Genomic DNA, 17,973 nt, shown 5'->3' on the forward strand with positions numbered 1-17,973 from the left:
AGGAGACACATAGTAGTGTATACTCTGGCAGAGATACTGCCTGGCTTTTGCCCTTTTGTATTTCTACTGACCAACTGTGTGTTGATGCACATGAGGGGGCTGGCCATAAACGGATTTCCTGCCTCTTGGGCCTTTCCATGAATGTTGGCAGCATTAGCCCCTTTTTGTCAAAGACCTCTTCTTTCACTTTTTCATGTCTAGCCATGTCTGGTGTATATTTATACAGCTATATACCTGCATTACAGATGCAAGGTTTAGCTGAAGATCTCAATCCCTTGGGGTGTTTAGATATAGAGTTTTAGTCTGATCACTTGCCACTACCCTAGGTGTTCACTAGTATAGTAGAAACTTATTACTGAGATGACATAATAAATGAATAGATTTCCTACATTTCAAAAGGCAAGCCAAAGCTGAAGTCCCATTAACTTCAGTGAGACTAGTTACAGAAGTAGCATTGCTATAGACTTTGGTGATTAAATACAGTTAAGATCCTCTGTATTGGCAGTGGATGGTGCATTAGTAAAAGGAAGGTGACGAAAGATTACATGTGGAGGTTGTGGCTGTGCATACAAAGTACACCTGGAATGAGCGTGATAAGGCTGTACTTTCCTGCACTGCCATTTTGCTGCTGCATGTGATGCATAGCCCTGTGCGCTGCCAAATTCCATCTGTTGACTACATGATCACTGCATGTGTGGGCAAAAAAAAAACCCCAAAAAACCATTCTCTCATCTCAAACACTCTTGGCTCCATGCTATATGCTAGTGTAAATCTTGAATAATGTTAGAATCAGACTATACTGTACACACAATAGGCATTCTGACTACTGCATAGGAAAATCGCAGAAATTTGGTATGTCCTTTGAAGTCTATTCTTTGAAGATAATACATTAATGGAAACGAGCTTATTTGTTTTTAAAAAAAAGATTTTGTGAATATCTTTTATATCAGACATATTTTAATAGTTTAACGTGTCATTTCTATCTTGACATCCAGAAGTTTAAAGTAAATATTTATTAAATAAGTTTTTGTCTATTTAGTAAATGAGATAAACTTAAACAGTAAAATATATCTCATTAGCTTGCAAAAAGCCTGGCATTTAAGATGAATAACTTTAAAAATACCAATGTCGCTTTCATCTAAGTCTCTGCTGTGGCTTCATATACAATCTGTATTTCATGTACTGTATCTGACAGTTTCTAAGATCATTTGACTGTTGTGGTTCCTTTAAAACCTAAATACTACAAGTTTCAGTAAATTAGTTGATTCAAATAATCTTATGAACTGATTACTCTAAATGCTGTATTAATTTAGACAACTCTGTCTCCATCCCCATAAGCTGATCTATAGAAAGGCCTACCTGGATGTTAGTCAGGAGAGTCTCTATGGAGGACAATCCATCAGGGAATAGAAAAGGAGATGGAAAACCCGGGCGGTAGTGGTTGCCCATGCCAGTTAGAGAAAGTTTGTCAAGGCTGTCTCTTGTGGTTGGTGTGGAGAGCGGGGTCTCATCTGTATGTGATTGAAACAAAAATATAGAACAAGTTACGCTTGTCTGTTTTTATTAGACCTCAGTAATGGCTTCCCTAGTGGTTTCCAGAACATTTATTGCAAATTGGTTCCTGCTATCAGGAGAAATGCTTTCTGCTGAATTTTCTTTAATGAAAAAGCTGTGGAGATACAACAAGATAACATTAATGAGTAACTTTATAAGCCTTTTAAATGCAGTCTCTAATGAGACTGAGTTTACAGTGCCATAGAATCTTTTTAAAACAAATATTATCTCACATATACTTATGATAATATATTCAGGCTGACTTTATAGGCACCTTCCAAATTATCTCATTTAGTTTGTGTTCTATTTGGATTGATAACAGAATATTTTCAAGCATGACATATATTTTGTATACGAGTAGCATTTGAATACAGGCAGCCTACCCATACAGTAACTCTTCTTACTCATGACAGATTCATATGTGACTTTAAAGATCCTGCAAAACAGGGCAAACTACAATCCTTCATGCATTTTTAACAAGGCAAGTACATCTGATTCCTGCAATTCAAACTTACTCTAAACAATAACTGAAATTAACAGTATGGTTAACAATCATTTTTTAACATGGACATATTTTAACAATTAGTGCTGGACTCCTCAATAGAATCTTTGTAATAATGAGAACTGATTATTTGTGACATCACAATGGGAAAAAGCGAGAAGACTTTTAGGGTTAACGTTTTCTGATAATTTGTGAGCTATGAACAGGAAGAGATGCAAAACCAATATTTAACAGGCACTTAAATAGTCAAATATTCTTCATAATTTTAAATTTTATATTCTACTGTTCATATGTTACAGATATTGGGCCAATTTTATTACACCAAGCATTTACCTTGCTCCTCTAGGAGAAAAAAATCTGTCCTTATAAATTATACTAAGGGCTTGATTATACCCTATTGAAAATCCATATACAAATTAACCTAAACATATTGATGAATTTCTATACCAGTGGTGATCAACCTGTGGCCTACTTCTCACAGCTCCCATTGGCTGGGAACAGCGGACTGCGGCCACTGGGAGCAGTGGGTGGCCATACCTGCAGACTATCAGTGTAAACATTGTCTTGCGGCCTGCCAGTGGATTACCCTGAGGGCCCACGTGTGGCCCATGGGCCACAGGTTGCCCACTACTGTTCTATACTATATAAAGGCAAAGGAACTTACTCCTGATACTGACCTTTTGCAGATCTTTGCATAATAATCTGACTGTAGGAGGTTTTATCAGATCTGTCCTTCTTCATATAAAGATAAATATACGTGCATTTTTCCTTGCGTTGTACTTAATTTTAGTTTCAGGACAGCACAGTAATTTTTTCACCACTCAACATATACTAGCATATGCGTTGGAAATTGCATTGCATAAAGTTCTGGTACTCATTATGTCTATAATGTTTTGGTGAAGAAGTGGGGACTTTATTTTCTTATGTACACATAATGAAGAACTAAACAGTAATATTACAATAGAAAAGCTGAACTGGCCTTGGGGCAAACCAATAAAGAAAGTAAGAATTTGTTCCTTGGTTTCCCCCTTGCTCCAAAAGAGAATAATCTGTATCAGCCATTATCAGGTGTAGATTTCTTTCTACCTCCATATCAGTTCAAATGTGCCAGCCAGTACTTTGAGGCGGTAGATACAAGGTTTTACCCACTGCATGCCCCTGCATACTCTCTCCTGCCTACCCATGCAGAGTAGGGATTAGTGGCCATATGGAGATTGCTCTCCTTGTTGTGCATGACTCGTAATGGAAACAACCTACACATGGGAGTAAGAGGTACCTTATGCCTTCACTCCATGTGCAAATGCAGGGAGCAAATGATATCTTCCCTTTACGGCATCATCTTACAGCCTGCATAATATGACTGTGTATGACATATTGGTGATGGCCAAAAGGAAAGCTTTCAACAGTTGAGAGTCACACAAGATTTTGCAATTGATTAATATTTCTTTGTGTTTTCCAGCCATGTCACAGACAGGTATGAAAAGCTAGCTGCAGATTTTTGAATTGTTACCCATACAAATCCTATAGAACTAAAGTAGGCTCTGTAGCAGGTGCTCTGTGGATGTATGCTTCCCCTCCCGTCCCTTCTTTCTTCTCCCTCCACCACCCCATGCATCTACTTGGTGGGAACTGCGTTGAGGGGTTGGCCCTAAATCTGGAAAATTTCTATTGCCCACCACCTTTACTGTATTATAGAAATAGTCACCTACTTTATTAGAAAATGGAGCAGTGACCACACACAGGTCAGTTTTTCTCCACAGATTCTTTCCAGTTATAAACAATTATTGCAGCATATTTGTTCCAAATTCCTGTCTGAATAGATAATTTAATTTGTTAATGTAAAAAAAATTGTCTATACAATATATTGATAAAGGCTAATCAAAATCTCATACAAGCACAAGTTTTCAGACCCACTTATTTCTTACTTGTATTGCTGAAGAAATTCTTTTTAAATTCTAGCAATTTTGCCGCCCCAAGCACGGCAGCATGCCGTGGGGGGCGCTCTGCCGCTCGCCGGTCCAGCAGCTTCAGTGGACCTCCTGCAGGCTTCCCTGCAGGGAGTCCGGTGGTCCCGTGGCTCCGGTGGACCTCCCACAGGCGTGCCTGCAGATGCTCCACCAGAGCCGTGGGACCAGCGGACCCTCCGCAGGCACGCCTGCGGGAGGTCCACTGGAGCTGCCTGCTGCCCTCCCTGCTACCGGCAGAGCGCCCCCCGCGGCATGCCGCCCCAAGCACGCGCTTGGCACACTGTGGTCTGGAGCCGGCCCTGCAAATGATCCACTGAAAGTCTTAGGCCCTGATCCTGTTGAAATATATGGGGTTCCATACAAATGCAGACTACCCTGCCCCTACAGAGGCTTCACTGGAGGATCCATATCCAGGGTCATAGATTGTAACCTCTCTTAATGTTATTATACTGCTAACCAAAACACAATGAACAATAGTTTTTATATATTTTAAAGCTCTCTGTAATGTGTATGGTCATAGCAAGATGAGTTTTGCAAAGGTTTTCTTAGAATTGTTAGGCAGTTTCCCAATATTCAAAATAGTCAAAAAGATTTACAACTACATGAAATGTATTAGTTTTCGGTAATGTCCAATCACCAACTTTCTAATAAATAACAACATCAGTTTTACTTTGAAAGGTAGGACTAGAGAGCTGAACTCACTATGAACTTATTTTATTGAAGCTTTAACTGAGGGGGAAAAAACAGACTAATGTGACTTTGTTTTCTTGATGTCCCATGTGAAATAAACTTTCAGTGTGAGTATGTTTGAAATAGAGCAAATGTACATACTATACACAGGAAGCATGGATATTTGTGGATGTGAGATAAGCGATGATTGAGAGAATCTTGAAAAAAATGTGTTTTTAAGCAAAACCACACTGTAAACATTAGCCAATTAAAACATGACCGCATCTCTTAGTAGCAAAATAATATGACCCCTGCTATTAAAGTATTTAAAAAAATCTTTTAGTCCTGAAGGCCCTCTCATCACAATGCAATGATGTAACCTTGTTTCTCAAAAATCATTAATCCACCATCTTAAAGTGAACGTATACTCTTCTGCTGACAGGTATGTGATGGAAAATAAGGAACCAATCCTGAAAACAGACGCAAAGGACTAATAGTGCCCTCAATCCACCATCTGGGGAATGTCTCCAACACAAGCATGCCTTTGCAAGAGCCACACATCTGCTTTCCTGGTCTGCACCCACCAGAGAAGTTCTGGGGTGAGCCAGGCATTGTCTCAGGGGCAGAAGGAAAAGTGACGCAAGATTGTGTCTTGCTTCAGTGCCTCTTTAGGGTCCATGGCCAAAGCAGGGCAAGTTAGAGCAGCCCTCAGGTTTGTGCTGAGAACACTGCTCTACGGCCAAAATGCTTCTGAAATAAATGTAGTCCAACTTACTAATTCTGGGTCACTGAGAACGAAAATGATGCTTAAAATTGTTGATTGGCTCTAGTTTTCAAGATATGCTATTGGGTCAGTATATATGACCCTTGACTTGGGAATGGCAGAGGATAAGTGAGTTATAAAGGGAAGGGATCTCAATTTAAACCAGAAATGACTAAAATACATCTTTGACTGGATCTATGAATAAATCTATGACTGGGTTTGGACAGTACTTGCTTTTTAGGCAAAACAATGAATGATGCAATCTGAAGCTGGTATTGCGTCATACATGATATGAATTGCATCATGTTAGTCCTAGAAGTCATGGATGATGCATACATAACGAAGCTTATATCACTCTGCTGAACAAATTGTCCTAGATCAGCTCTAGAAATCATACAGTGTTGTGCTCTCTTATTTGTCAGTGTTTGATTTTGCAAAGGGACATATTTCTGTTTAGCCAAAGTGAGCAGAGATGCCTCGTACTTGTGTGAATAGTGCAGATAACTTCGGCTATGTTTGTGGTGAAGTGAGTTTTGCATCACAAAAGCGCAGTATAACCACTATGGTTAAGAAAGCCTATCACCTTTATTTTGGCTGCAAAATTGGAGATCAGGACAAGAGGTGGGCCCCACACATATGCTGCAACACTTGTGCAACAAATCTTGGCCAGTGGTTGAACAGGAAAAGGAAATCTATGCCTTTGCAGTGCCAATGATTTGGAGAGAGCCAACAGATCATACCAGCAATTGTTACTTCTGCATGGTGCCTCCAGTTGGGAAAGGTGTGTCAAAGAAGAAAAAGTGGACTGTGCATTATCCAAACATTCCATCAGCTATACGCCCAGTACCCCACGGAGAAGGACTGCCAGTTCCTGATGCACCAGAATCATTCTCACTTGAGTCAGACGAGGAAGAGGATGAAACTTCTGGTCCTGAACCATCAATGTCACAGGACCCACATTTTCTCCCATCCTTCTCCTCTGAACCACACCTCATAACACAAGGTGAACTGAATGACCTTGTCAGGGATTTGGAACTACCCAAGAGTAAGGCAGAGCTGTTGGGCTCCAGACTACAGCAGTGGAATCTCCTGGCAGGTTATCAGGGCAAATGGAGCCCAACAATGCTTGCAGACTATTACTGGACAGTGACAAGAGATGCTCCATTTAATGAATACCAGAGACAAGCCAAGAAGCGCCGAGTAGACACTGAATAGGACTAAACTATGTACAGAATAGTTTTTTGCCTTTTGTTTCATAATCAATTTTATTTATATAACCCTTTTGCTGATTTTTAAAGTGTTACATAAACAGGACAGGTGAAATATTATCATGTAAAGCAACCATAAACACATGAAAAGACCTAGGTTTACAATTTATGATTAAAACACTACTATCTACACAATACACATAGACATAAAATGTAAAAACTTAAATATCTTAGAAACAGTAGCCAATCAGTTGTTTTAATTGTCATATTTGAATTCAGCACATCAAAATACATAATAAATATCACATTTTATCTCTGAAGCAGACGACTTCTCAAAAATCGTAGACCAGTGGAATTGAACCAGTATCAATCAACACATGAATAGAGATAGCACAAGCTGCTTTTGCCTGTGGGCCTGTACAAGGAATCTGGCCTCTGGTATATAAGTTACACCACTGTAGGCTCATTTCATTCACCCACTTACTATGCGTAACTAACATCACCTGTTTTTAAAATATCTGTACATACACACTTTTAAGAGACATTTTTCTTGTTTAATTACTTTTTCTATGTTTTGAAAATTCACATGGTTTTGTTCAAATCAGATTTTAATCTGACAACAGCCGGTTTTGGCCAGATATAACAATCAGCATTTTGTACTGCATTTGGTTTACTGCCATTCTGCTTTATTTTCTCTCACCAATTAGAACAGAAACATTCAGGAAGCTATGATATTTATTCAAATAATAACAGATGAATAGTGGCAGCTACTCTCTTGTTTGTATCCTTAAATGCAAGCATGGCAACTTCAGCATTGTTACCAAATTAGACAACATTGAAATGGTCAGACTTTGCGACTGAGAGATATAATCAGCTACATAAAATGCCATACTGGGCATTGCATTTCCGTAATCACTTACTTTTAATACTTTTCTGTTTCACAATGCAATATTTAAAACTTAACCGTTCTTAGGACTCCTTTATATGGCTCAGCTTAATTGCTGAAGCAGGGCTCATTCTTTCAAAATATAAATCTGCTTTTTATGTTTTTGCATAATAATGTATCCTGTTTTATTGAGTACAGTTTTATTTAGTATGGTTTTCTGTGTACATGTTAAGAGTTTAGGAACCTTTTTCACTATAGACAAGCTGCAAACTTTGGTCCTGGAACCACATCTGAACTTTCCAAACATTAGACATGCTCAGATCTAGAGATTTAATTTCAGCCCTTCTCTTCAAATTGTGGACAATCTGTTTTAACTAATTAGGTTGTATGCACTGATCCACCTGATCCACCAAAATGTTTTCTACTCAAGACAAAAACATTTCTGACCATGACAGTTTCCTCAGAAGGTGATCTCTGATTGTCTGCTCTCCAAAACCTTGTCTCTAGCATGATCATAGACAGTCAGCATAAGCACTTCATTCAGGCGACCATGGGAACAGAGTAAAGCAATATAGGAGGATAGGAATGATGGTGTTACCTCTGGCTGAACACTGGGCCTTCTGTCAGCTTTGCTCTATTGATCTGCCCCTGTATCCAAACATCATAAATGAATTTACATTCTGGTCTCACTATCTCAGCTAGGCACAACTGACCAGAAGTGCCAAATATTCTGAAATGAACAGGAGGCTACATGAAAACTCACAAATGTGACATCTCCTAGAAAAATGGGAAGATGAGCAATTATACAACTGATGCATTGACTCAATGTTTTTTGCTACTGTAACTTTTCTAAAAGGTTGGCCTACTTTTACTATTAGTTGCTTCTTTATGAATGTGCAAGTTACATCCTGAGGGGAACATGCTGCCCATAAAACTCTATTTCTTGGCCTGCCATGCTTGCTTGAGGGCTTATTGAATTGGAACTCACCAGTGATGGAATGCAAATACAAATAGAAAGGAAGACATTGAAAGAACCACAGATGCCATGGATATATTTTCTAGATGGGCATATTGCATATTGTGACTTGATCTCCTCTGCTTTATATCTTGTGCTGTCCTCTGCACTTGCACAAAGTATGTACTAGGTGCTCTAGCAAATCAGAATTCTTCACTAATTTACACCAAGGACAGCATTTTGCATATACTTTGCACATGTATAAATAACTACAAAAGGAGAAAAGAAGTTGAAAATTTAGCCCTATCATAGGCAGACTGGTGGCACTGCCTACTGAGGTTGCCCAACACTTCCCACTTTAAAGATCCTGTTTTCAGTTGATTAGAACCTTGCCATACTTTAATAGTACAGGCTGAAATTTTCCATTCCAAGATATGTACCATGGTATGACTGTTTTGGAAAATTTCAGCCAGAATGGATTGATCATTTCCAATAATGAGACTAGGGGGAGATATATTGTTTTATCCATTTTAAAATATCCTGGAAATCTTTTTTTTTTTAACACTCCTAGATTCATTGATTCCAAGGCCTGAAAGGGCCATTGGGATCATTGAGTCTGATTTCCTGTATAGCACAGACCACAGAATTTCTCCAAAATAATTCCTAGATCAGATCTTCTAGAAAATCATTCAATCTTGATTTAAAATTTCCCAGTGATGGAGATTCCATCATGACCACAATGTTCTCACCCTTTGCAGCAGGGATTTGAAATTTGGCAGAGGGGTGGCCTTTGTATCAGGATTGTGGCCTTTTCTGTTTCTGTAAAAATGAGCCAAAATATGGCCAAGTTATAAGCCTCTGAAAAATTACACTTCGCACAGGCTTAGTAGAAACTGTGAGTTGTCAACAAAAATCTCCAACGTTTTTGTGCTCACTGAGCATGCATGAGTCTCGCACAGTTTCTAGAACAGACCAGACTAAACATGTATCTTCATCATAGAGCAACTGAGCATGCTCCAGCCTAGGACTATGTGGGCAAAACCAGATTTTCTCATAAATGCTGCTTCCAGCTGCCCTGGGCTGGAGTGAGTCTGTACACTGAAAGGCAGGAGCCTGCCTTTCAGGTGCTCTCATTGACCACCTCCCCACCCCCTGCTGGCACCTGGACAGCATGGAGAAGGAAGCTGTCTGATTTGTAGGCAGAGGGGATAAAAGCCAGAGTAGGAGAGGGAAAGGAGTTGGTTGAGACAAGGAGTCTGGTGACACTGGGATTGGCATGTGTGTGGGGGGATAAAAACTGGGATTGGCTAGGCAAGGAGACTGGGTCTGGGAGCTGTGAGGGAAGGGAGGCTGGGACTGATTGGACAAGGAGACAGACTCTGAGACAGTGAATGAAAAGGGTGGGTGGGAGGTAGCTGACTGCAGGGGAACACTTTGATAGAATGAAGAACTGAGGGAGACTACAACTGGCTGGACAAGGAGATGGAGACTACAGACCAGTTTGTGTGGGAAGGATAAGGGTAAAGCAGGGGACAGATATGACAGGGATCTGGGGCCCAGAGGGCGCATTGGGACTGGCTAGATAGATACTGAGACAAGGACCTGGGAGGTGGTAGGGCTATGGGAGACTGAGATAGGATGAGAAGCCTAGGAAGGGAGATTGGGAAGTGACAGATTGGACAAGGAACCAAGAGGGGAACTAGGACTAGCTGGATGAGGAGACTGGAAACAAGGTGTTGGGATGGAAGTAGGGAATGAGAACAGGCTGGGCAAGTAGACTGGGAGTGTGATGAGAAATATGAGGAGTGAAGACTGAGACTGGGTAGGCAAGGAGAATGGGATGGGGCAGGGATCCAAAGGCGGGGAAGAAACAGGACTGAGACAGGTTGGAGGGGATGGGGCAGATGGAGTCAAGCATGAGGAGAACAGGGACAGAAGGTACTGTGACCACTAGAGAAAACTTCCCTCCAGAATGTGGACTGAATCCAAGATTCCTGACTTGCAACATTCCTCTGCTGTCAGCAACTATCTATGAATTAAGCTTGCCTGTGCAGTATTATTTCAGTCCCTTTTGGCATGTGCATTGTAATATAGCCTTTAATTACATGATCACATACTATTTTTCCATGGGACCCCGGCCTCATTCAGTGCACAAGATGGACTGTACTGTGGGAATGAATCAGGGTTGTCCAGTGACAACAACTGTTGTCTGTAGGACCCCTGCCTTATTTGTTCCAGACATTAGAAGACGTGGAGTATATAAAGAAGGGACTTGCAGGAAGAGAAAGGATGGCTTCATGATTAAGGCACTTAAATTCTGCCATGGAGACCTGGATTCTAGATCTGTCTCTGCCACAGATTTCCTATATGATGCGGGGAAAGTCTCTAAACCTAACTTTTCACAAGTGGTCACTAATTGTGTGTTCCTCATTTTGTGGGTGCCTGACTTGAGCCCCTGGTGCTGATTTGTACTGAGAACTCATAGCTGCAACTGAAGTCAACTGGAGCTGTGCTTTGAACAGATAATGTGTATATAATACTAAGTACTCTGAAAAATCAGGCCATAGGCATCTCAGATTTGGCACCTAACAGTAATGGAAATGTTTGCCTCTGCACCCAACCTGTGAAATGGGGATAATACCACCTCCTTACCTCAAAGGGAGGGATGAGGGAAAGGCAGGGGACAAATATGACAGTGATCTGGGGCCCAGAGGGACTATTGAGACTGGCTGGGTAGATACTGAGACAAGGACATGGGAGGAGGGAGTACCCCTTACCTCAAAGTGGTATTGAGAAGATAAATTGATTAAAGTTCCTGAAGCACTTATATGCTATAGTGATAAAACCCATAGGAAATTAATAATTCGGTCTTCAGAGAGAGTTATGAATAGTGTGAAGTAAATAATATAGAACAACTGGGAGAAAAAATATTGAATAGACACTCATTAAGTGAGCACCATCCATCATGTGCACTAAATGAGGCTGGAGACCTGTGGAAAAATAGTATATGATCATGTAATTAAGGAGTGCATCATTATGCATATGCATAAGTGTGGCAAATTAAGGATGCACAGCCATTAATTCTGGCATCGCCAAACTTCTGAGTGCTTGACTTTGCAATGCTTTTGTTTTTAATGGAGTTTTTTGTATGTAATTATTATTGTGCTATTAGAATTCTACTTGAACATCACTGACATTTGTAGACAACAAGCTTAGGAGATATAAATTATTCTTCATAGTGAACATGTTTTTGTTTTGCTAAAGGACTGCTGGTCTTCTAATGATAACATCATTACAAACAAATAGTAGGGGTTGGCAAAATGCATCCAAAACAATGAAATGTAATTAGTGGTGATGTTCCAGCTCTGAGGATTTCTTCAGGCTTTATGTCTACAAAGAAGTTGAATTTATTCTTCATTTTATAAAGGCCCAAAAAAGGTCTCATAGTCAAACAAAAATTATACAATTTTCCATTTCAAAAACAAGATTTTAATAAACTCGATTTCTGACTAGACCTGGGCTGGATAATATCTGCTGAATAATTTATTGTATGAATTTCACTATATTTTAAAATAAATTATAACACTTTTATTGTTACTAATTTTTGTCCAATGCTAATACTGAAATGCCAGTTTTGTTCCTAGCTTGCACACCTCTACCCCAATATAACACGACTTGATATAACACAAATTTGGATATAACACAGTAAAGCAGTGCTCTGAGGGGGTGGGTCTGTACACTAAGGCAGATGAAAGCAAGTTCTATATAACGCAGTTTCACCTATAATGCAATAAGATTTTTTGGCTCCTGAGGACAGCATTATATCGGGACTGAGGTGTATTAATTTATATTATATTATATAATTCAGAAAACAAAAATGCAATGGCTTGTTTATCCATATAATAAAAACCACTCTGCACATTTATAATTCTACACAAAAATGGTTTAAGTATAGAATATGCACATATTTTATGACAAAATAGTCAGCAATTTGATGGTCAACAACAGTTCCAAGAGATACCACTACATATATTTTATAATCACACAGCTCAAATATCTTAGCCGCAACACAGTAACTCACAATAATTAATTCTTAAAGAAGAAAAATTCCTAAAATAGTATTTTGAAATAAATGTTTAATGTTCCAAATTGGTGTGTTAATGTAAGTGACTTTAGAACAAACTGATACATTAAACAGTAATATGTTACCAGGACCAGATGCTATTCACCCAAGAGTTTTGAAGGAATTCAAATACGAAACTGCAATACTATTAAAATGTAATATTTAACTTATCACCAAAATCAGCATCTGTACCAGATGCCTGGAAGGAAGATAACAAAATGCTGATTTTTAAAAAGGGCTCCAAAGGAGATCCTAGCAATTACAGACTAGTAAGCCTAACTTCAGTAGCTGGCAAATTGGTAGAAACTACAGTAAAGAGCATAATTATCAGACATATAGATGAACACATTATGTCAGGGAAGAGCCACCAGGGCTTTTGTAAAGGGAAGTCGTGCCTCATCAGTCTATTAGCATTCTCTGAGGAGTCAACAGATCCAGTCGATACAGCATATTTGGATTTTCAGAAAGCCCTTGACAAATTTCCTCACCAAAGGTTCTTAAGGAAACTAAGTAGTCATGGGATAAGAGAGAAAGTCCTCTCATGGAACAGTTACTGACTGAAACATAGGCAACACAATGTAGGAGTAAATGGTCAGTTTTCACAATGGAGAACAGTGAACAGCAGGGTCCCCCAAGGTTCTGTACTGGGACCTGTTCTTTTCAACATATTCATTAATGATCTGGAAAAGAGGGTGAACAGGTGGCAAAGTATGCAGATAATACAACACTATTTAAGGCAGTTAAGTCCAAAGTGGACTGCAAAGAAATACAAAGGGATCTCTATGAGTCTATGAGTCTATCTCACTAAGCTGAGTGACTGGGCAACAAAATGGCAGATGAAATTCAATATTTATAAGTACAAAGTAATGCACTCTGAAAAAAAAAATCCCAACTAGGTATATATAGTGATGGTTTCTAAATTAGCTGTTAGTACCAAAGGAAGGGATCTTGGAATCACCACAGATAGTTCTCTGGAAACTTTTACACACTGTGCAGTGGTAGTCAAAAAGGCCAACAGCATATGAGGAACTATAAGGAAAGGGATAGAAAATAAAACAGAAAATATCAAAATGCTATTATATAAATCTCTGGTGCACCCACACCTTTAATACTGTCTCCAGCTCTGGTCATCCCATCTCAAAAAGGGTTTAGTGGAACTGGGAAAAGGTTCAAATAAGGGCAATAAAGATAATCAAGGGTATGAAATGTCTTCTACATGAAGAAGAAATAAAAATATTAGGATTGTTCATCTTAGAAAAAAGACAACTTGGGGGGGTATGATAAAGGTTTATAAAATCATGAATGGTGTGGAAAGAAAGAATAGAAAAGTGTTATTTTCCCAGAATACAAAAACCAGGGGGTACCTTATGAAATCAACAGGCAGCAGATTTAGTACAAATAAGAGGAAGTAGCTTTCTCACACTGCACAACTAACCTATGGAATTCATTGCTAAAGGCTATTGTGATGGTCAAAAGTATACATGGAAAAAAGAACTGGACAAATTAATGGAGGATAGGTCCACCAATGGCTATTAGCCAAGATGGTCAGGGATGCAGTCCCATGTTTGAGCAACCCTGAACCTCTGACTACTAGAAGCTGGGAGTGGAAGACAGAGGTGGATCACTCCATATTGCCCTGTTCTGTACTTCCCTCTGAAGCTGTGGGATGGACCACTGCCAGAGACAGGATACTGACCAATATGGACCATGATCTGACCCAGTAAGGTGGATCTAATATTCTTATGTTTTTGTTATATTTGCTTGACAATAAATTAATATAAATGCAAGGCTCTAAGCAAGAATTTCACTTCATCTTAAATCCTAGAACTGCAAGCTATGGGAACTAGACCCAGTAGTTACTGAACTCTTCTTACACTAGCAGTCTTCAGGTTCAGATTATTCAGGAAAAAAAAGTTTGTTATTGCTGTAACTTTACATGTGCTAATTTGGCTGAAGTCTTGAGTGTTCTGATTAGTGCTCTGCTATCCCTGTCTAGTCTATCAGGCAAAGCAAACTGAGTGCTGAGCAGAATGCTCTCCCCTTTGGAGCACTTGACACCAGCATGACTGGATTGAACATTAACTATGTATGTAAGTGTTTGTAGAATGAGTGGCCAAGCCAACATAGTGTAAGCATGAATTAACGTCCTGAGCTCCAGCAAACTTTAGACTGCTGCTGGGTCCCAAAGTCTGTATCATGTATTTTTACATAACTAACTTAAAAACCACATTTTCAAAGTAATAAAGATAAGTTTACACAATACTTCTGCACTAGCAGAGCTACTAGGCAAGAAAAAAACCCAAAGCAAGCATATTTGGTTTTGTGTGGGACATTCTGCTCCTTATTTTAGTTTTATTTGTACGATGACTTCAAAATGCAGAGATAAAACATACAGAATATTAAACATAGCTTTTGCCAAATTTTATTGGACAATACCAAGTGCAATTAGGATTTCTTTTAGGTTTAATTAATCTCCAGACATGCCTCATGAAGTTTAAAGAAACTTGCATATTTTTTAGATTTTGAGTAATATTACAAATAAAATGGTGTTTATGTCATTGTCAGCATAAAAAAGAATAATTTTTTCCCAAGCATAACCTTGGTGGGAAGGGAATTCTTGACTAGCACAGCTGGTATCTTGCAACTCTCAGATGATGAAGACATAATGCTAATGTCTAAAACACTACTGCATTCAAGTTTATTGTAATGTCACTTATTGAAACAACAGAAAGATGGTTGTTTTTAGATAAATATATAAAATGCTAAATCATCCTTCATTTAGCAGACCGAGAGCAAATTTCAAAAACATATATGCTCTTATTCTACGAAACTAGTATTTCTCTTCATTATTGCTACATCCATGAATATATATATAAGGATGAAACCAAATCTCAAAAACCAAAATTTTGATCTTGACCATACCTATCATTATCAGAACACATTCTTTATTTTTAAATCTTACAGGTCAGGTTCATCATTGCTCTCTATGGTGCTATAAGTGGATCAAAAATCAGTGGGACTTGTATGTAACTTGAACTGATTTGGCTTTCAGTAGATATACAAAAGGAGTGCAACTTACACAGCTGGCATGTAGAAACCTGTATAAAACAATGCAAATTACAGTCCTTCCCATACTTCAGTTTTCTAACCTGTATGTAAATTATACCACCATTTCTCTCACTGCTGCATTTAGCCTGTGAGTAACTGTACCTGCTTATATATGTACTATATTATAATATCCTGGAATTGTGTTTTGTTCCTTTGCTAAATAAATCATATTAATGTCAGATTTGCTGAAGTTGTCTTTCACTAATTTGTGCCAATTTTCTTATTTGGCAAATTCTTTTTTCCCTTTATTTAAGCCATTCCATAGGTAGCATACAAATATAATTTAATGGGAACAATAAGCAAAACTATATATCTCCACGTATCCCCAAAAGAGCATTCAAATGGCAAATGGTATCAAATAATTTGTGCATGTGAAAACTGAGGCATAGCCACAGTGGGACTTGAAAGCTCTTTACAGCTTTGGTACCACAAATATAGTTACTGTCTAAACTAATTCATACTAATTGCTGGCAAGTTTTACCTTAACCTGGACAGATGACTGTATATTTAGGGATAATAACTTTTTTCAGTATCCGGACAACGTATCAGTTCTCAGCCTAGTTTTGAGCAGAGAATGACAGCTGCATTAAACAGGGACACAAGTGACTAAGATGAAAAACTTACATTTCTTTTCCTAGATGAAAAATTGACATTTATTTTCCTAGATTTGAGTGGGGCCACAGTGTCACTGATAGTGCTTTAACTAGTTACAATAAATAGTTTAAATAGTTACAAAGGCTAGTGCTTTAACTAGTTATAATAAATCTCAAAGGGTTCAGAGCATACTCCAAGTCTGAGTTCTTCTCCAAAATGTGTGCAAATCTTTGCAGATCATCTCTATCCCCGCAACACTTTCCTCCACCTCACTTCTTCCCCTCTGCACAATTCTCGTGAAAATTCTCTTACCTCTCCAATCCCTTTTTCTGCCCCACTACAGTCTCTCTAATTCTAAAAAGATCTCCTGATTCTAAATTCCATTTCCCTGATTTCAGACCATTTTTTGACCTTCCAAAATATGGGAGATAGCAGCAACCACTAGAGTAGAGATGACCCAAACTGTTGAAATTCGGATGTGGAATTAATAATAGATTAGGGGGTCTAGGAAGAAGGGGAGGATACTTATGTAAATCTAAACAAGGGACAATTATAGTTTGGATTTAGAATTAGTCTGTGTCATAAACAGATAGCTAAGGGTTAATGTCTCTTTCACCTGAAGCACCTGACCAGAGGACCAATCAGGAAACCGGATTTTTTCAACTTTGGGTGGAGGGAAGTTTGTGTCTGAGTCTTTGTTTTCTGTCTGCCTGCTTTCTCTGAGCTTTGGAGAAGTAGTTTCTACTTTCTAGTCTTCTGTTTCTAAGTGTAAGGACAAAGAGATCAGATAGTAAGTTATATGGTTTCTTTTCTTTGGTAGTTGCATGAATATAAGTGCTGGAGTGCTTTGATTTGTATTCTTTTTGAATAAGGCTGTTTATTCAATATTCTTTTAAGCAATTGACCCTGTATTTCGTCACCTTAATACAGAGAGACCATTTGTATGTATTTTTCTTTCTTTTTATATAAAGCTTTCTTTTAAGACCTGTTGGAGTTTTTCTTTACTTCAGGGAAATTGAGTCTGTACTCACCAGGGAATTGGTGGGAGGAAGAAATCAGGGGAGATCTGTGTGTGTTGAATTGGCTAGCCTGATTTTGCATTCCCTCTGGGTGAAGAGGAAAGTGCTTTTTGTTTCCAGGACTGGGAACGGAGAGGGGGAGTCACTCGGTTTGGATTCACAGAGCTTGTGTCTGTGTATCTCTCCAGGAGCACCTGGAGGGGGGAAGGGAAAAAGGATTATTTCCCTTTGTTGTGAGACTCAAGGGATTTGGGTCTTGGGGTCCCCAGGGAAAGTTTTTCAGGGGGACCAGAGTGCCCCAAAACACTCTAATTTTTTGGGTGGTGGCAGCAAGTACCAGGTCCAAGCTGGTAACTAAGCTTGGAGGTTTTCATGCTAATCCCCATATTTTGGACACTATGGTCCAAATCTGGGACTAAGGTTAGGACAGTCTGGTTTACCAATCCCTACCTTTAATAGTTTAGCTTTGCAGCCTCAAAATAAAGTGTATGGGCCTGATTTTCCAGAGCCTTGCAATTTGTGTAGTCATCTACATGTGCAACCTTACTGTAAAACACTACCAAATTAGAGAAGGCAGTGGAGAATCAGACCCTAGATACACATTTTAAGATTCATGTTCATGTTT

The 17,973-nt window shown here is 38.9% G+C and overlaps 1 protein-coding gene across 3 annotated transcripts in view; it reads right to left on the bottom strand.

The window, feature by feature from the left end:
• The window catches only part of DACH1 (dachshund family transcription factor 1), a 489,790-nt gene that overhangs the window by 67,211 nt on the left and 404,606 nt on the right, over positions 1–17,973 (bottom strand). For all 3 annotated transcript variants that reach the window (XM_030566391.1, XM_030566381.1, XM_030566371.1), the window contains one exon: positions 1,360–1,511. In XM_030566391.1, the coding sequence (XP_030422251.1) occupies positions 1,360–1,511 (152 nt within the window). The remainder of the gene's footprint in view (positions 1–1,359; positions 1,512–17,973) is intronic.

This window comes from Gopherus evgoodei, chromosome 1 (genome assembly GCF_007399415.2).
Source record: "Gopherus evgoodei ecotype Sinaloan lineage chromosome 1, rGopEvg1_v1.p, whole genome shotgun sequence".
Classification (NCBI taxonomy): domain Eukaryota; kingdom Metazoa; phylum Chordata; order Testudines; family Testudinidae; genus Gopherus; species Gopherus evgoodei.